A 21,402-nucleotide genomic window follows, 5' to 3' on the forward strand; every position below is an offset into this window, starting at 1 on the left:
GGAGGAGTACTTGTGGCACCTTAGAGACTAACAAATTTATTTGAGCATAAGCTTTCATGGGCTAAAACCCACTTCATCAGATGCATGCAGTGGAAAATACAGTAGGAAGATATATATACACAGATAACATGAAGAAATGGGTGTTGCCATACTAACTGTAATGAGAGTAATTAATTAAGGTAAGCTATTATCAGCAAGAGAAAAAAAAACTTTTGTAGGATAATCAGGATGGCCCATTTCCAACAGTTGACAAGAAGGTATGAGTAACAGCAGGGGTGGGAAATTAGCATGGGGAAACAGTTTTTACTTTGTATAATGACCCATCCACTCCCTGTCTTTATTCAAGCCTAATTTAATGGTGTCTAGCTTGTAAATTAATTCCAATGTAAATTAATTCCAATTCTGCAGTTTCTTGTTGGAGTCTGTTTTTGAAGTTTTTTGTTGGAGTATTGCAACTTTGAGATCTGTAATTGAGTGACCAGGGAAGTTGAAGTGTTCTCCGACTGGTTTTTGAATGTTATAATTCTTGATGTCTGATTAATGTCCATTTATTCTTTTGCGTAGAGACTGTCCAGTTTGGCCAATGTACATGGCAGAGGTGCATTGCTGGCACAAGATGGCATATATCACATTGGTATATGTGCAGGTGAATGAGCCTCTGATAGTGTGGCTGATATGATTAGGTCCTATGATGGTGTCCCCTGAATAGATATGTGGACAAAGTTGGCAACAGGCTTTGTTGCAAGGATAGTTTCCTGGGTTAGTGTTTTTGTTGTGTGGTGTGTGGTTGCTGGTGAGTATTTGCTTCAGGTTTGGGGGCTGTCTGTAAGCGAGGACTGGCCTGTCTCCCAAGATCTGTGAGAGTGAGGGATCGTCCTTCAGGATAGGTTGTAGATCCTTGATGATGCGCTGGAGAAGTTTTAGTTGAGGCCTGAAGGTGACGGCTAGTGGCGTTCTGTTAATTTCTTTGTTGGGCCTGTCCTCTAGTAGGTGACTTCTGGGTACTCTTCTGGTTCTGTCAATCTGTTTCTTCACTTCAGCAGGTGTGTATTGTAGTTGTCTGTGTATATATCTTCCTACTGTATTTTCCACTGCATGCATCCGATGAAGTGGGTTTTAGCCCACGAAAGCTTATGCTCAAATAAATTTGTTAGTCTCTAAGGTGCCACAAGTACTCCCCTCCTTACTGTATCTTTAAAGCCACAATATAGTAGTAGTTTAGATCAGACATAACTTGGTCCCAATGTAGTTGTGAAGAGGAGGTGGATGGCACAGTCTTTCCCATCCCCTTTGCATGTCCCTGTGCTTGGGGCACTAGATTGTCTACCACCTCCCAGCACCAACTCAGGGTACAAGTAACCCCAAAGCTGAAAGGGGGGAGGACATGGGATTAAGGTACTGTCCCACCCTTGTGCACTAGCCTTACACCTAGCTTAGTTCTTCAAGGACAGCAGATTCCACTGTCAATGGTGTGCCATGCACACTTCCCCCTGCAGACTAGAGAACTGAGGCAAGGATTGTGCCTCTTGAGGAATTAAACTAGTGAGACAGGTCTTGGGGTACCCAGCACCATGACTCACCTTGTTAACCCACTCCCTCACCCCATGGGAGAGACTTGCTTGTGCTGAATCCAGGGGCGGCTCTAGACATTTCGCCGCCCCAAGCAGAGCGGCATGCTGCGGGGGGCGCTCTGCTGGTCGCCGGGAGGGTGGCAGGCGGCTCCGGTGGACCTCCCGCAGGCACGCCTGCGGCAGGTCCACCGGAGCCGCGGGACCAGTGGACCCTCTGCAGGCACGCCTGCGGCAGGTCCACCGGACCCGCCTGCCGCCCTCCCGGTGACCGGCAGAGCGCCCTCCGCGACATGCCGCCCCAAGCACGCGCTTGGCATGCTGGGGCCTGGAGCCGCCCCTGGCTGAATCATAATAGGCTAATCTCCTGTCTAATGCAGTCCTCTCTCACTTCCTCCAAGGTTGGCAGAGATCCTGTTTTCATTAATGTGGCTTATTTCTGTATGCTGCTGCCCTGTTGACTTTGTATGTAGGCATTGCATTAGCTTACAATGCCTAATTTACATCCTGAGAGGGGAACAGGTGAATAAATATCTTTTGTCTGACAGAAAGCCTGTTTGTCAACTCTGCCTTGATACAGAGGCTTTAAAAAAAATCAAACATTTTCAGTATACATATTTAACTCCTTACCAAGTATTTGTACATGTATGTTTCACAACAATATTAAGGACCAGCATGACCCTGCTTTCATTTAAGACCTCACAGGACATTCTTTGGTGAACCAGAATGTACATACCAGAATCAGGATATTCTTGTAACCCCCTTTACAGCTGGCATTGAAGGATCTTTGGGTCACACTCAGCTACTTGTTTCTTTCAATCTTAGCAAAGAATTAGTATCGTTACAAGCAAAAGGTCTACAAACAATCTATTTTTAAATACAGGCATGGAAGCTCCTTTACGAGGCCATGTTAAAAGAATAGCTCTGTTATTAAGGAGCTCACATGAGCCCCCTCAAATGATATTTTGTAGCATAAACTGGTAGAATAAAAAGAAAAGCAGAAAAACAGACACAGCAACATTTTAAAATTAGGGAATAGCTTTTATAAAGTCAAAATGAGATGACATAAGTAAGAAAAGATGTAATACAAAACTTCTAGGGAGGAAAGCCCTTCTTCTCTATCTGTCTGAGCACTTGTACAAGGAGAAGGGAAACGGAGCTGAAGTTAAGCCCTTGTTCAGCAGTGCCTTTGCACTGTGTCACATGTGGTCTTTACATCTATTCTCTCTCATTATAAAGGCATTTCAAATTACTCTTGATCCTATATACTACTTATGCAGATCTTATGTCCCCCAATGGTATTGGTCCATTACTAGATGGAAATAGTAGAATTATCAATAATGCAGAAAAGGCAGACTATTCAAATGAATATTTCTGCTCTGTCAAAATCTGTGTAGTCTCATCATTCCACTAGTATCTTTAGAGAATGAATGTTAAGCAGAAGCTGCTAAAAAGTTAGACGACATTTTTAAAATAAGCAGATCCAGAGAACTTGCAGCCAAGAGTTTTAAAGAGAGCTGGCTGGGGAGCTCATTGGACAGTAATGTTGATTTTTAATAAATCTTGGAGCACTGGGGAAGGTACAGACAACTGGACAATAGCTAATATAGTGCCAATTTTAAAAAGGGCAAACAGGATGACCCGGTTAATTATTGGACTGTCAGCTTGATATTGATCCTGGGAAAGAAAATGGAGCAGCTGATACAGGACTCAATTAATAAAGAATTCAAGGAGGGTAGTGTAATTTATGCCAATCAACTAACTAGATATCTTTTTCTGATGAGGTTACAAGTTTGGTTGATAAGGATAATAGTGTTGACATAATATACTTTGACTTGGTACTGCACAACATTTTGATTAAAAACTAGAATGATATAAGATTAACCTGGCACACCTTAAATGGGTTAAAAACTGGCAAACTGATAGGCCTCAAAATGTAATTTTAAAATGGGAAAGAGCCATCAAGCAGGTATGTTCCCTGCAGGATTGGTTCTTTGCCCTGTGCTACTTAACATTTTTTGTTAATGACATGGAAGAAAAAATAATCACTGATGAAGATTGCAGATGACATAAAAATTGGAGGAATGGTAAACAAAACATGACAGGTCACTGATTCAAATCAATCTGGATTCATTTCATAAACTGGGTGCAGCCAAACAATATGAATTTGAATTGACTAAATTTAAATATTTACATTTAGGAACAAAGAATGTAGGCTATACTTTCAGGACTAGAGACTTTATCCTGGAAAGCAGTGACTCTGAAAGATTTGGGGGTCATTGGGAGCTCATATTCAATTCATTATCCACAATGTGATGCTGTGGCCAAAAGACCTAATGCAATGCATAAGCAGGGCAATCTCAAGTAGGAGTAGTGGGGTTATTTTACCTGTTTGCCACCGGTGCGACCACGGCTGAAATACAGTTCTGGTAGTGTCTGCAGTTCTAGAAGGATGTTGATAAATTGGATAGAGTTCTGAAAAGAGCCACAAGGATGAGCTCCTTGAGTCTATCACCATAAGTATGGCCACATTTTAGTCATGGGTATTTTTAGTAAAAGTCATGGACAGGTTACAGGCAGTAAAGAAAAATTCATGACCCATGACCTGTCCAGGACTTGTACTATATATACTGTATATCCCTGACTAAATCTTGGGTGTTCTTGGGAAAGGGGGTGGCTCAGGGGTGCCATGAGTGCTCGGGGCAGAATGGGGCATGGCGGCCCAACAATCCCACTGCTGCTGGGGGGTGGTGCAGTGGCCCAAGACTGCTCTAGCAGCGGCCGGTGCAGATGGACATGCTCGGGCGGCCCCAGGGCCAGCCGCACCGACCACTGCAGAAATCAGCAGGTCCCAGAAAGTCACAGAGTCTGTGACTTCCATGACAGACTTGTAGCCTTAACCATAAGTCATGTTTTCTAATCAATCTATTTAGAAGGGTAATTTGGTTACAGTCTATAAGTACCAACATGAGGAACAAATAAAATAAAATGAAGACAGAGAGAAAAGTATAATGTGATTCAATGTGTGGCACTTGAAGGTAAACAAATTCAAACTGGAAATAGGCATACATTTGCCAGTAAGGGTAATTAAGTATTGGAACAATGTTCCAAGTGTCATGGTGGATTCTCCATCATTGACAATTTTTAATCAAGATTGGATGTTTTTCTAAAAGACATGCTCTCGGAATTATTTTGGGGAAGTTTCCTGGCCTGTGTTCTACAGGAAGTCAGACTAAATGATCACAATGGTCCCTTCTGGACTTAAAATCTGAATTTTTTTGATTCTCTGGCAATACCATACACAGCATTTGGCTGGCACCCGTCTATCGCCAATCTCCTTCACTGTATGAAGTACTTGTTTATTAGAAGACACATCTTCCTTGTAAATCCATTCAGGGAGACTGGAGTCCTTTTTTGCTTGTCACTTTTAGATAACCACACCACAGTATCTTAACAGTTTTCCTACTAATTTTTTATATATTTATTTAAGGGAATTTCTGAAGGCTAAGTACCATGAATGAAATTTATTTCCTTGTTATCTAATAAGTTTTCCTTCCTACAGTTTATTTGCAGATTTGGGGCAGTATGTCCTTTAATTTTATTTGGAAGAGGTAGGCTAATGGTGTTTTTGTTGTTAATTATATAACCCTTAGGGACTAGCTCATGTTTGACATTATCCTATGTTTTATGGAACATTAGAAAATGCAATAAATGTTTAAGATAAAAAGTTATTAACCACAACAATATTTTTGAGCATGATATATTTTCATCTTATTTTGTTTATTCCTTCAGAATGTTGAATTTTGAAACTGACTGGAGGATCAGCAGCTATAGAGAGTTTGTGATGGACAGCTGTGTCCTCTCAATTCTCCAACCTAGGAAGCTTTTTACACTGCTTTGCCATGAGACAACTACTCCTGGTCTGCTCTCACACAGCCTCCAGCATGTAAGTTTCTCCCAGTTATACTGTATGAGTGCTATACCCAGCTATTCATTAATTACACTGCAGAGCAACACCAGCAAACTCCCAGTCCCAGACTTTTCCCCAGAAATGTGCACCTTGTACTGCCCAGCACCCTCCTGGACAATACAAGGTCATATAAAGTCCATCATTTATTAATAGAAAATATGCACCAATCTTATCTCAAATGGAGTTTCCCAGATACTTCAGTCCAAACACACTGGTTTAGCTAAAACAAGTACAACTAATTTATTAACTACAGAAAGATAGATTCAGTTATTACAAGGAATGAGGTATAACAGTCAGAATTGGTTACAAGAAAATAGAAGTAAATGGCAACTAATGACTAACTTAACAAGTTAGAGGGAATTCAAAGCAAAGGTCTCTCTCACCACATATCTCATCAGTCTTACTGGCTGTACTCCTTTCAGTCACAATCTATCCCCCAGTCCAGTGCTGCTTCCTTTGTTCTTCAGGTGTTGTTGATACTGTTGGTATCAGAAAGGGAGAAAGGGAGAGGTGATTTGGGGAGGAGTGGGGGAGAGTGGAGTGTGCTCTCATCTTATAGTCATTTCTCTTGCACAAGAATCATCTCCAGCTGAGGTTCAGGTGACAGGAAGTCTGCGTGAACAGGAACCTCAAGCAGCTTCTTTGTCAAAACTTAGATTCTTTGCCCTCATCCTCTCTCCTGCTGAGGGGTGGCCACTTAATCAGGTGATGGTCCATATGATCTCATTGACACCTAGCTGAGGCATTGGCTAGCCTTTTGTCTCTGGGGAACTGGTTTGTGACTGCCCTCCAGAACATGTCTCAGGCCTTGGCTACACTGGCGCTTTACAGCGCTGCAACTTTCTCGCTCAGGGGTGTGAACCCCCCACCCGGAGCACAGCAAGTTACAGCTCTGTAAAGCGCAGTGTAAACAGTGCCCCAGCGCTGGGAGCTAAGTTAATCTCCTTGGGGAGGTGGAGTACCTGCAGCGCTGGGAGAGACCACACTCGCACTTCAAAGCGCTCCCACGGCAGCGCTTTGGAGTTTCCAGTGTAGCCAAGCCCTCAGTGATATCACACAGTGGAATCTTATAACTTCACATACAATGTTGCCACACATTTTATCAAGACAAATCATGGGTTTTCAAACAATACACAACAAGTCATATTTTGTACAAGTTTTACCATAATCCACTAAAAAGGGGTGGACAGAGAGGTACAGACTGTCAGTGTTATATGTAAGAAAAATTCTGAACAAATGGTGTATCATGAGCCCATAATCTCAGAAATTGCTTTATTTTCTTTGGGATTTTTGTCGTCCTTTGTCTAATCAGTGTTTTGTGTACATGGAAAGTAACATCCTGGAATTATTACTGTTGATAAAACTTTTATAGAAAAAAACTGTTCCAATACAAAATAATCATTAGTATTGATATAGTTTCCTCATTGACAATGTGGGGAGAGAAAATTTAATTATAAAAATGGAAACCAATAGTCATCCTAAATTACCTATAAAATGACCTCCTTTATCTATTTAATTTGAGGAAGTCACTGATCATTTCTAAATGATTTATTGATTTTAATATCTTAAAAAATAAAAACCTACACTCTTACCAAGTTTCCAGATTTGTCACAGTTCAGCACAGCTAGTAGTCTCACTGAACAAAACCCAGGAATAAATGATCATTGAGATTCACACTGTATTGTCAGTTTAATAGAAAATGCTCCCTACAATGTGAGGGCTTTAGCATTGTAGTTGGGAAACCTGTACCATGGTGGTGAGCACAGAATAAGACCTTGAATGAAATAGAAGAAATTCTGGGCAAAATGCTGATGTGTACATATTAGATTTTTAAGATCCCAATCCTGCACACTTACTCCCATTTGTAGGTCTCACAGATGCAAGTAGTCCCCATTGACTATAGATATAATGTCAGCAAGGTTGTTCCTATCAGACCCCAAGTTAGCAAAGGAAGTGAGGTGAACACTACATCCAGCAACTACTCTAATGATTTACTGTGAAAGGAGAACAAGAAGAGCACTACTTGTCCCTGCATAAGATCCACCACTCTGTGTGATGTTGATACAGGGGGTAGGGTTACAGGACAAAGAGGGGCTATGTACCTAATCCCACCAACCATCTTGATACTCAGTATAGATATCAGATGATGAAATGGTGCATAAGGTGCAATAGTACTGAACTGGTACAATTTGTGAAGGCCCCCTGAACAGTGTTTCTTTCCCTGCATTTACTAACACGGGCACTTGTGCCTTCTCCTGGCCATATCAACAGGTCATATTCATAGACCGCCCTAGTGGCCTAACATTCCTTCTTCTGATTATCCCTCCCACCTGCACTTCCCATACACAAACCAGGTCTTCTTCCACCCTCAATCTGAGGCCTACTTCATACAACCATCACCTTAGCCCCCAGCCCTGGTCTGGTCCTGCCTCACCTGAATAACTGCAACTCTCCCACGTGCAAAAACAGAAGCTGGACTTTCACAATCTCATCTTAAGTCCCCTAGAGTTCCATGCATGTAATGAGACAACTCCAAAATATCAGAGTTGGGAACCACAGTAGGCACTTGAGAGGATAAATTAGTCCTCAGTTTAGTGATGGGCAAACTTCAAATGGTTCACAGCCTGGATTAATTCTAAATATGTATAGGAACATATAAAAGTTCTTCTGAATCATGAATTAACTGAATGTTCTGAGGATTCTACTTCTTCCCTTCCCCTTAAACTGCAAACCCTCTTTTCCATGTCCCCATACAATCTCTTCCTCCTGCAAATTCCAGGCCCTCCCCCATAGACACAACAACCATTTTCAGTAGGACCCAGTACTTTTAACAGGTATCAACACTTACTGAGGGAAGGCTCTGTACTGGCCTGCCTCTCTTCATAGTCTAGTGTCTTCTTAGCATGGCAATCACTGCTCCCCTCTACTGGATTTAGGGAGCCAGCTGTTAGGCAAGTTACTCCCAATCCTTTTGATGGCAACTGGGCTAGCCTGCTCCTCCCTCTGCAGCCCTCAGTGGGGCTGACCAATAAGTCTTCCCCCCACCAATCTCCCTTTTGGGGCATTTAACGTTTGGTCTTGTCTCTCTGGTGAAGAGACTCTCTTGAGGCATTTGGAACTTCCATGTTTGGTCCTCGCTGGAAACCAGAAGGGATTGGGAGGGAAAATATTTACCCAAACATAGACTCTCAAAACAGGTTCAGTTAAAGTTGGATTCTAAAAGGTGGATTTATTCTTTTTTTTATTTGAATCATAATCTAACTTTGATTTGGCAGAATTCTAAATAATAGTTTGCACTACTATAGTTCCTTCTATCCAAGAAGCTCAGCCATTTACAAACTAATACATGTAGCCTCAGGGATCTGGAGGGGTCTCACTTAACCCTGATATTCAGAGATGCCAAGCACCCAGAGTTCTCACTGATGTCATTATTTATTCAGAGTGGGACAGCGTCAACAGAAGAGATGGAGGGTATCAGATGACTGGGGCATAGGCAATCATGCCTAATGGTCAGTGCAGGAGTGAGTAGCCACAAATCAGAGTCCAGGGTCACAGCTGGAATCAGGAGTCTAAACCTTAGGGTCAAAGCCTGGTTACCTGGAGTAAAGCAAAGCTTGGGCTAAAGCTGGAGGATGACAGGCGAAAAGACAGGAATGGACTGGAAACAAGCAGGCACTATCACGGCTGAACTACTGCTTCTGCTGAGATTAAGAGAAAGCCTGCTTTCTCTTCCAACCAAACTGGCAGTGTAGCCAGTCAGGCAGCCTACTACAGGCCAGCTGTGCTTGTTAGATTGTTCAGAGACTGTGTCTGCTGCAGGCCCTGATTCCTGACAAAAGGAGCCTCACATCAGAACATCTTATAATAGGGGTTCTTGAATTAACAGGGTCAGGACCCCTTAAGGGGTCACAAGGCTATTACATGGGGGGGAGGCATAAGCTGTCAGCCTCCACCCCAAACCCCGCTTTGCCTCCAGCATTTATAATAGTGTTAAATATATAAAAATGTGTTTTTAAATTATAAGAGGGGGTCACACTCTGAAGCTTGCTATGTGAAAGGGGTCACCAGTACAAAAGTTTGAGAACCACTGTAATAACTAAAAGTTAGAGCACTCTCCTAAGAGGTAGGAGGTCCCCCCCCTCACTTTTCTGCCTGACAGGGACAGAGGATTTGAACAAGGAACTGAACTTGAATCTCCCACATCCCAGCTAAGTACTCTAACCACTAGGATAAACATCATAAATGGGGGTACCCCTCCCCCACCTTTTTGTGGAGCAAGGCATGTGCCTTCCTCATTCCCACAAAAGAAATGCCTGACCTGCCTATGTTGTCTGCTCTAGGTAGCAGGTGCCCATTTGTGGATCACTAAACTGAGCGAGGCATCTCTCTCTGAGGCGCATGGCTTAGCATACACCCTTCTCCTTGCCATATCCCACTGGTTAGATTAGGAGGCTCCCTACCCAGCTTGATGGCTTTTGTAGATCACATTCTTAGACTCCTCTCTCTCTCTTCCCCCCCCCCCCTCCCATGCATTGTACAGGGAGCCTAGGTGCCTTACTCAGCTTTGTGGATCACAGCATTGTTCCTGTGATTTTCTAGGGATCTAGAAGTTAGGTGCTGTGCCACTCAGCATTGCAATGCTTAAGTCCTCTCACAGAGCCCATCCAAAATGACTTGTCTAAGGTCACAGGAATTCTGTGGCAGAGCCAGGAACAGCACTCACATATCCTGACTCCCCCAGATGTACTTTAACCACAAGATTGAGAATCCTTCCTTCCTTCTTAAATATCACTAATGTATTCAGCTTGTTTCTCTTGTTCCATGTAAACACTATTATCAGATGAGTGGAAAAAACCCACCTGCCAGCTATTTCTTTCTGTTTGAACTAATTTCTGGATATTAATTCTTCTTTTCAGCACTGAAGGCATTAACACCAGTAATGCCTGTACTTTTTGTCCTTCTGTAAAGGCAGTTGATATACATTCTTCCCCCGCCTAGATAAAGAACAGTTTAATGAGATTTGACAGCTGTGTTTGGTTAAAGGTTGAGCTCTGATTAGTGAATTAGCAATGTACTCACCCCCCCATATACACCCACCTGGTTTTTATTGACTATACATTGATATGCCAAGAATAAGAGCTTTAGGCCACACTTTTATTTTAATGAAGTTTTGCATAGTTGCACAACTGTGTTGTCACACACAACTACTTTTGTGAATGCAACTAAAGCAGAGGTGGGCAAACTTTTTGGCCTGAGGGCCACATCTAGGAATAGAAATTGTATGGCGGGCCATGAATGCTCACAAAATTGGGGTTGGGGTGCAGGAGGGGGTGCGGATTCTGGTTGGCGGTGCAGGCTCCAGGGTGGGGCCAGAAAAGAGAAGTTTGGGGTGTGGAAGGAGGCTCTGGGTTGGAGCAGGGTGTGGCAAGGGGGGCTGAGGGATCCTGCTGGGGGTGCAGGCTCTGGGCTGGGACTAGGGATGAAGGGTTTGGAGTGCAAGACGGTGCTCTAGGCTGGGATCAATGGGTTCGGAGGGGATCGGGGCTGGGGCCAGGGCAGGGGATTGGGGCATGGGGAGAGACTCAGGGGTGCAGGCTCCGGGCAGTGCTTACCGCAAGCGGCTCCCAGAAGCAGTGGCATTTACCTTTTCTAGCTCCTACGCGAGGCACAGCCCAGGAGCTCTGCATGCTGCTCCATCCACAGGCACTGCCCCACAGCTCCCATTGGCTGAGTTCCCAATCAATGGGAGCTGCAGGGGCAGTGCTTGGGGTGGGAGCAGCGTGCAGAGCAAAGGCCTCTGGCTGTCCCTATGTAGGAGCCGGAGAGGAGGCTATGCTGCTGCTTCCAGGAGCCACGTGGCGTGGCCCCCAACCCTGCTTCCTGGCTGGAGTTCCGGTACAGGACAAGCCCCAGACCTCACTCCCCAGTGGGAGCTCGAGGGCTGGATTAAAATGGCTGGTGGGCCGGATGCGGCCCATGGGCCATAGTTTGCCCACCCCTGAACTAAAGGGTTAGGTGCCTAGCTAGCTATTTGCATGCATAGTTACCTGATTTGCATGCTTTTAATCACTGTAATTGTTTATTTAAATGTAGGTGCACAGACCTCAGGCTGCCCTTTCTGGAAATGTTTCCACCTCTATAGCTAAGATGTTTCATGTTTAACAGCTACAGGAAAATAGTGGTTGTTCTCTATATAAAAGGGATATCACCACTGAGATATGCAATATTTGCCATATAAAATCCCAGGAGAGTACTGCATTCTCTAAACCTCTGCAGAATTGATTTTTAGATTTGGATCATGTAAAACAATGGGAATAAAAGGGTTACAGCAGTATAAATGTATAAAATTCTGCACTAAATCAAACTATGCTGGAATGTAACAGTTGCTGCCTTGCTGAGTGTCAGAACTATTTGCTGATGCAGCTCACTGCATCTGAACTCCCACAAGGGAGACATTCCAAGAGCTCTGTGTTCAAGCATCTCTTGGATGAAATCCATAAAAGAGCAGACATGAGCCTAGTAATAAATCCTAGAGACATACATGCCTGTGCCATGGCATGATGTCAGTACTGCTGTACATAGTAGCAACTAAAGGATAACTAAGGAAATCAACGAGATTTCCAATTATATGTTTTCTTTTCAGTCAAAAGTGATCAAAGTGGCAAACAAGCCAGTTAGAAACAACTTTTATAGTTAACACTAAAACCTGGTCATTCATTTCCAGTAATTAGTATTTAATATTGGTAAAAGAATGATTGCTTTCCCCCCTCCCCACACCAGTATAAAATGAAACACATAATGATCAAAATGCTAAAAAGACAGACACTGTAATCTTTATATACACATAGGGCTCAGACTCCTGCAATCTGCTGAGTGCCCTCAGCTCTCACTGAAGTAAATAGGAATTGAGAGTAATTAACTAGTACTTCTCAAAATAGGCTCAATAATGCCCATGTAAATCAGGGGGCATTTTCTATGCTTAATAACTGAAAAGTTGCAGTCCCATCTTTCAAGGCACCGAATTGACCAAAGTTGAGGGCTCTCAGCACTTTGCAATTTTAGGCTTTTATATTAGATAATAATAAACAAAAGGACCTTTCCTCAAATTGGAAAAGTAAGATGCATAATCTGTACCAATGTCATCATCACCATCGCTACTGCTACTTGTACAGATTGTGGGTGCTTGAATCATCCATGTCATTGTCAGTAACACAGCATTCTTTTCCCCCTCCCATCCCAACGTAGTTCCTGAAGGCTGAGTCTGCTGACAGAGTAATTCACAACCATCATATCGTGAAACTGCTGCCTACAGGAAAAGTATATTTTGCAAAACCTCACCAGGCAGAATGTAATTTTAAGAGAGACAGAAACATAAGTAGGCAAATGTTTAAAAATGAATTGACTTGCTTTAAAAATCAGCTGTTTGAAATCTTAAATCACTATCAGCATGCATATGTAGACTTCACAAATAAATGGATTTTAAAGGTGATCTGAAAAAGTTTCCACCTTCCCAAATCATGAATTCCATAGAATGTGCTTCCCTTGCAAATGTTAACATTGTTAATACCTAAATAGTTCAGAGAGTTTCAATCTTTACACTGCTTTAAATATTGGTATGCCATTATCTGTAGCAGAAGAAACACAAAACCTTTAACTCAAAAGCAGTTAATAGGTAAGCAAAGGAAGGCCTGATTTTCAAATACATTTTCTGATACGTTATTTGGACCAAATTCTCCTTTCTTTATTTTTTTTTAAGTGGTCCATTTGACTTCACTGTTACTCATGTGAGTTTACATGAGTAAGGTTTGATCTTTTATTTGTAATTTTTAAGTAAATATATGTACTTGGTAATTCTCAAGGAGCAATGGCTCCATGTTAGGGACAGATCAACATTGATGATTTGCACATCCAGGCTATTTTTCTGCACATTTCCTGTCTCTTTTCACGACATGATGGTACTAGCAGTGGTATCATTATGCACTTAGGGTGCATGCACTGGGAATAGTCGTATGCAGATTTCAGGCTGGAAGTCAATCTCTCAGTTCCTTTATGGAAATAGTAGAAGATTCAATGTCCTAATCCTGAAGATCTTGAGATGCCTGCAGGAGGCAAAAAGCACCCACTTGGGATCCCAGAGCCCCCACACAGCTCTCCGAACTTCTCTCCTGCCAATGACTGTACAGGAACTATGCTCCCACTTACCCTCCTTCCCCCTCCCAAATCAGCTGCATCACATCACATCCCCTGCCCCCCACCGCCGTCTTTTGGGACTGGTAGATTTTACAGCTACGTAGGGGAATTGCTGCTGGTGCTCAGTAGTAATTTAACCTTGCAGACCTATGGGGAGTATAGCATGGAGTGGGACTGCTTCCCCCTCTTCAAAGTAGCAAAGCCCCAACCTCATGAGAAAACGGTGGCCTCACTGTTCTCCCATTATCATGGTTTTGATCCATCATATTGAATTTGGCTTCATATAGTGGAGGGCAGGATATGGCCCTATATCTGCAACATATCCCTGGAAGAGCACAATTAATTTGCCAAATACATGTTCAGGCAGTTTTATTAAAACTTGTGGAATGTCCAAAGAGGGGAAAGTAGTCACAGACAGACATATTTGAAATTCATTTGAAAATGAATTGAGTAACAACAGTGAAATCTCTCAAACAGCATAGTGCATGAGGTTTTTTGAAACAAAATCTAAGCATTTGTGTTATTAGTCTTTTCACACTTCATTCTATTAACTATAGAATCACCAAAATGTTTCCTAACTTTTTTTTAAAGTAGGACAACAGTTATCTTGATTTAATAATAGATTTTGTAAGATCTGATTAATTTTTAATTTGTAACACACCTACATTTCACAGTGGTAATCATATAATCCAGATAATCTGCAGATAATCTGTTGATGGCCCTTAACCTAGACTGCACTGTGTTATATTCAGTGCTGCTGTCTGTTCAGGAAGTTATTTTTAATGACATGCTTGGAAAAACAAACTCCATGATAAATAAAGACAAGGGCATAGGTTTTTCATGTGGTTAAAGCAGGTTTATACTGATTTAATCAAGTAAATAATCAAATGACAGAATCAGAAGTGTTAATATTTTTGTATTCCTAACAAAAGGCCCTCTGTCACATTCCATTGGCTGAAGAAAATCATAGGTTATATTATATTATAATTTACTTTTTCTACTTAGTGGTACTTAAATTTTAGAGCAGGTGAAAAGGATAATTGGCCAGGTGAGGAGAATTCTCATTGTTTACAATTAATCCCTCTTTCCTTTTTCAGAGCAGACACATACAGCCAAGGTGGCCTAATTACCTGGATGTATGCAGGCTTCTAAGAGTGCTATACAGTAGCAAACCTAAGAGTGATTAATGTTTTTTTTTTTTAAAGTATTTAGAAATATAACACTGAATAGCATATTAAAAATAGGGAGAAAAGTCATGGTTTTGTTAGTGTCATAGAATATCAGGGTTGGAAGGGACCTCAGGAGGTCATCTAGTCCAACCCCCTGCTCAAAGCAGGATCAATCCCCAACTAAATCATCCCAGCCAGGGCTTTGTCAAGCCTGACCTTAGAAACCTCTAAGGAAGGAGATTCCACCACCTCCCTAGGTAACCCATTCCACTGCTTCACCACCCTTCTAGTGAAAAAAAGTTTTTCCTAATATCCAACCTAAACCTCCCCCACTGCAACTTGAGACCATTACTCCTTGTTCTGTCATCTAGTACCACTGAGAACCCCTAGATCCATCCTCTTTGGAACCCCCTTTCAGGTAGTTGAAAGCAGCTATCAAATCCCCTCTCATTCTTCTCTTCTGCAGACTAAACAATCCCAGTTCCCTCAATCTCTCCTCATAAATCATGTGTTCCAGCCCCGTAATTATTTTTGTTGCCCTCCGCTGGAATCTTTCCACTTTCAAGACCTGAATAATTTTTTTTAAACAAAGAGGGGGGGAAATTACAAAAATAATTGCCTTTTTTAGTAGTCTGAATTTTGCCATTAATTCCCATAATTATAATGTGCTCAGTTAATGTTACTGAATTTTCTTTGTGGTTTAATTTGTTTCTTGAATTTCAGCAACTTTGTTGAAAAAGTTTTATCAATAGTTTTACCACTCTGCACTTTTAAAAAACTATCAGTTTTTGACTCAGATTTCTAGATATGTCTGGGAATTTATTTCCCTGGCATGAGTAACAGAACGGCAATGGCAAGATTCTGTAAATTCTATGGCACTTCTATTACATAAGAAGATCTATAATTCTAATTACTTATTTCTATTAATAGAATTCCAGCAGCTGATGATCGCATAGTTCTTCTAATTTATGACAGTGATCTGATAATTTGTATGACTAATGCAACTAGCGCAAGTATATACACACATAGGAAAGACCAGCTGCTTGTTACAAGGGGATGACTTTGGATCATCTGTTAAAGTTACTCTTGATCATGAACATGCAAGAGCAGTTTTAAACAAATTATTTTAATTTGCTGCTTTAACTTGGTATGTAAAAAGGTTTGCATAGGACCAGTGGAGAGGGAATGACTTGAGGCCAATGAAGAAGAAAAGAAGATTTGAGAAGACACAGAAAACAGTTAAAATTTAGAAGGTATAAGCTTTTCATCTGTGGAAAGCCATTCTGGAAAGGAAAGGTTGAAAATAAATGAGATAGAATAAGAGACCTTAATGCAGCCTTACATAATTACATAGGCTTAATGGACCATAAAAAAAAAGTTCTTTCTCCTGGAAAGGCTATTAAGGCTGGCTAACATACAGCTAATTACCTTACTGACTATTGTAGTTTCCCCTCTTTTGCACTCCACTCTTTCACTCACTCCTCTCCCCCACCCCCATCCATATGTACCTATATCTTCAGCTGCCTTTGGAACCTAAGAACATAAGAATGGCCATACTGGGTCAGACCAAAGGTCCATCTAGCCCATTATCCTGTCTTCTGACAGTGGCCAATGCTAGGTGCCCCAAGGGGAATGAACAGAACAGGTAATCACTAAGTGATCCATCACCTGTCACCCATTCCCAGTTTCTGGCAAATAGAGGCTAGGGACACCATCCCTGCCCACCCTGGCTAATAACCATTGATGGACCTATCTACCATGAACTTATCTAGTTCTTTTTTGAACCCTGTTATAGTCTTGACCTTCACAACATCCCCTGGCAAGGAGTTCCAGAGATTGACTGTGAGTTGTGTGAAAAATACTTCCTTTTGTTTGTTTTAAACCTGCTTCCTATTAATTTCATTTGGTGACCCCTTGTTCTTGTGTTATTAGGAGTAAATAACACTTCCTTATTTACTTTCTCCACACAAGTGATGATTTTATCGACCTCTATCATACTCCCCCCCACACACTTAGTCATCTCTTTTCCAAGCTGAAAAGTCCCAATCTTATTAATCTTTTTGTTGCCCTTTTCTGGACCTTTTCCAATTCCAATATATCTTTTTTGAGATGGGGCAACCACATCTGCACACAGTATTCAAGATGTGGGCGTACCATGGATTTATATGGAGGCAATATAATATTTTCTGTTTTCTTATCTATCCCTTTCTTAACGATTTCCAACATTGTTCGCTTTTTTGATTGCCACTGCACATTGAATGGGTGTTTTCAGAAAATAAAGAGCAGCCTTCCCCCGTCCCTGGGTGGTCATGGATTGTGCTCTGGGTTACCCTGTCTTAGGTAAAAACTCTCAAAAACTTCCTGCCCTAAAGGTTTTCAAGGCTTTAGTTTTCTTTGATGCCCAAAGGAAACACAATATCCTCAAGCAAGGATGCCAAGACTCTGTAGAGGATATGACTGCTGGAAGAAAAGGAGGACTATAGCAGTCAGACCAGGTGTAGGTCCTTTTGGGCTGCAAAATACTGACAATAGAAACTGCTCTTTTATGATTACCAGAACAACAGATACAAACGCTGCTACTTCAGCCTGGTACTCCCAGGCATACAAAGGCAGGCCACATTCTTCCTCTGCAGATATTAGCAAACAATAAGATCCAGACACTGGGATATGAATGTTCTTTCTGCTCATATCTAGCCTAGCATCACAGGATGAATGGGAAAAGGAAAAAACTTTCAATTTGAGATTACAAAATAAAATTATTCTCCTCATCCTTATTACCAAATTGCTTCTAACAGACCATGTCAGTGGGTCTAGAATATATTCAGAAACTCTGGTATCTTATGTTATCAAAGTCCTCTCTGACCAAAAAGTCTTGGGCATTTACAGGTCTCCTTTGGAACGAAGAGGAGACAGAAGAAATGGAAATTCTGCCTAGCCCTTGATCTCAGTTCACCCAATAGGTCAATCAAACCAGGTTCATTTTGATCCAAGAAGTTGCTCCAGGTGGCCTTTCTGTGCTGATCTGATTAATGATTGAGGATACTCCCTACACTAACACCGGAACAAATCAACATACCCTTAGAGCCCCGACCAGGGTTATTCTATCTACTACCCAAGATCCACAAACCCGGAAATCCTGGACGCCCCATCATCTCGGGCATTGGAACTCTCACTGAAGGACTGTCTGGATATGTAGACTCTCTACTCAGACCCTATGTTACCAGCACTCCCAGCTATCTCCATGACACCACTGATTTCCTGAGGAAACTACAATGCATTGGTGACCTTCCAGAAAACACCATCCTAGCCACCATGGATGTAGAGGCTCTCTACACAAACATCCCACACACTGATGGAATACAAGCTGTCAGGAACAATATCCCTGATGATGCCACAGCACAACTGGTTGCTGAGCTCTGTGCTTTTATCCTCACACACAACTATTTCAAATTTAATGATAATATATATCTCCAGATCAGTGGCACCGCTATGGGCACCCGCATGGCCCCACAATATGCCAATATTTTTATGGCCGACCTGGAACAACGCTTCCTCAGCTCCCGTCCACTCACGCCCCTTCTCTACCTACGCTACATTGATGACATCTTCATCATCTGGACCCATGGGAAGGAGACTCTGGAAAAATTCCACCACGATTTCAACAGCTTCCACCCCTCCATCAACCTCAGCCTGGACCAATCTACATGGGAGGTCCACTTCCTAGACGCCACGGTGCAAATAAGTGATGGTCACATTAACACCACCCTATACCGAAAACCTACCGACCGCTATGCCTACCTTCATGCCTCCAGCTTCCATCCCGGACACACCACAAGATCCATTGTCTACAGCCAAACACTGAGGTACAACCGTATCTGCTCTAACCCCGCAGACAGAGACCAACACCTAGAAAATCTCCACCAAGCATTCTCAAGACTACAGTACCCACATGAGGAAATAAGGAAACAGATCAGCAGAGCCAGACGTGTACCCAGAAGCCTCCTACTGCAAGACAAACCCAAGAAAGAAACCAACAGGACTCCACTGGCCATCACATACAGTCCCCAGCTAAAACCCCTCCAACGCATCATCAGGGATCTACAACCCATCCTGGACAATGATCCCACACTTTCACAGGCCTTGGGTGGCAGGCCAGTCCTCGCCCACAGACAACCTGCCAACCTGAAGCATATTCTCACCAGCAACTGCACACCACACCATAGTAACTCTAGCTCAGGAACCAATCCATGCAACAAACCTCGATGCCAACTCTGCCCACATATCTACACCAGCAACACTATCACAGGACCTAACCAGATCAGCCACACCATCACCGGTTCATTCACCTGCACGTCCACCAATGTAATATATGCCATCATATGCCAGCAATGCCCCTCTGCTATGTACATCGGCCAAACTGGACAGTCTCTAAGGAAAAGGATAAATGGACACAAATCAGACATTAGGAATGGCAATATACAAAAACCTGTAGGAGAACACTTCAACCTCCCTGGCCACACAATAGCAGATCTTAAGGTGGCCATCCTGCAGCAAAAAAACTTTAGGACCAGACTTCAAAGAGAAACTGCTGAGCTCCAGTTCATCTGCAAATTTGACACCATCAGCTCAGGATTAAACAAAGACTGTGAATGGCTTGCCAATTACAGAACCAGGTTCTCCTCCCTTGGTTTTCACACCTCAACTGCTAGAACAGGGCCTCATCCTCCCTGATTGATCTAACCTCGTTATCTCTAGCTTGCTTCTTGCTTGCTTATATATACCTGCCCCTGGAAATTTCCACTACTTGCATCCGAAGAAGTGGGTATTCACCCACGAAAGCTCATGCTGCAAAACGTCTGTTAGTCTATAAGGTGCCACAGGATTCTTTGCTGCTTCTACAGGTGATGGCGCAACAAGACAGTAAAACAAGCAGATTATGCTGTGTTCCAACTGCTAGAGTGGAACCTTTAACAGGTAACTGCATTTTGTTTCCCTGCCCCCAGCCTTCTGCTCTAAGAATCCAGAGTCAAATGGACAAGGATCTGAATAACTGACTGGGGGAAAAGGAGGCAGGAATGTTGACAGGCCAGAAGACTGTTTTAATAGATAGAGAAAAAAGATTGAGTCAGAAAGTTTACTGAATATAATTGTCTTCAAGCATGCAAGAGATGTTTGTCCTTCACCTGGTGCCAACATTATCCTTCTTCATTAACTCTTTTCCTCTGCTCTGAGCCTCTCCCAGCAAGAACCAGCTTCATGGTTGAGGAGCCGTGGAGAATTAACACTGCCACTGGAGGAAGAAGTCTGCTTCTGCTGGCATTGTTGGTAACCTTGTGTTGATGAAGTGTACCTCCACAATTCCGAGGCTCTCTTGAGAAGTATAGAGTTTGATGCACCAAACCAATATATCTGTTCAAACAGCTTCTGGCCCGTTGGCACTCATGCTTCACTCCACCACCACATTAAGTGCTCCAACCACTGGCCACTTTAGCCACCTTGAACTGGATCTTAGAGAAGGATGAGGGGCGAGTTAAGTCCACCAGTTGAAGCGCTTCCAGCATTGCTGATAGAACACAGTAATTTGCCTATAGTTACTCTGCTGTTAACATTAACAAGAGAGTACCCACTGTGACCTGCCTCTAGTCAGAAACTAAAGGTTAGTCTGGAAAAAGAAATTGTTTAACTGTTGTATTTTTTAAAATAATGAATGTTAATGATTTTCTACAATGAAATGTTACAGATCCGCTAATGTGGGGGTGGAGGAATATACACATATTTTATAAGGAAACACAATGGTTTAGAGCAGGGGTCGACAACCTTTCAGAAGTGGTGTGCCGAGTTTTCATTTATTCACTCTAATTTAAGGTTCTGTGTGCCAGTAATACATTTTAATGTTTTTAGAAGGTCTCTTTCTATAAGTCTATAATATATAACTAAACTATTGTTGCATGTAAAGTAAATAAGGTTTTTTAAATGTTTAAGAAGCTTAATTTAAAATTAAATTAAAATGAAGAGCCCCCTTGACTGGTGGTCAGGACCTGGGTAGTGTGAGTGCCACTGAAAATCATCTCGCGTGCCGCCTTCGGCACCCGTGCCATAGGTTGCCTACCCCTGGTTTAGAGTAAGTGCTGGTCAGGGATTTGCCCACCATTAACCGTAAGTCAAAATTTTAGGTGGGGCACCATAACCCACTTCTGGTGCACACATGTTCATGCAATATTTTTTTTTAAAAGGGAATTTTGAAATTGCCCTCCTGCCCCCAGTCCTCCTCTGTAGACTGGTTAGTGAGGTGAGCGCAGGTGCCCCCGCTTGAATGCCTTGGAAACACTCCCCACTGTCCATTGGAATGGGTAATACACTTCTAGGACACTGCAGCAACTGCCCAGGCACAGATATTTCATGGAACAAAATGGAAACCCTATACTGTTAAATTAACAGCTGCAATTGATAGCTCACATTATGATGAATCTGCATCTAATTTACGTTACATTTATTTTCATATTTT

The 21,402-nt window shown here is 42.4% G+C and overlaps 1 protein-coding gene across 5 annotated transcripts in view; it reads right to left on the bottom strand.

Annotated features, from left to right (window-relative positions):
* TNPO1 (transportin 1) overlaps positions 1–21,402 on the bottom strand; it is a 387,652-nt gene that overhangs the window by 180,559 nt on the left and 185,691 nt on the right. For all 5 annotated transcript variants that reach the window (XM_039544333.1, XM_039544330.1, XM_039544332.1 and 2 more), the window contains one exon: positions 5,922–6,017. In XM_039544333.1, coding sequence (XP_039400267.1) covers positions 5,922–5,933 — 12 coding nt within the window. In that variant the 5' untranslated portion in view covers positions 5,934–6,017. The remainder of the gene's footprint in view (positions 1–5,921; positions 6,018–21,402) is intronic.

This window comes from Mauremys reevesii, linkage group 6, assembly GCF_016161935.1.
Source record: "Mauremys reevesii isolate NIE-2019 linkage group 6, ASM1616193v1, whole genome shotgun sequence".
NCBI lineage: Eukaryota > Metazoa > Chordata > Testudines > Geoemydidae > Mauremys > Mauremys reevesii.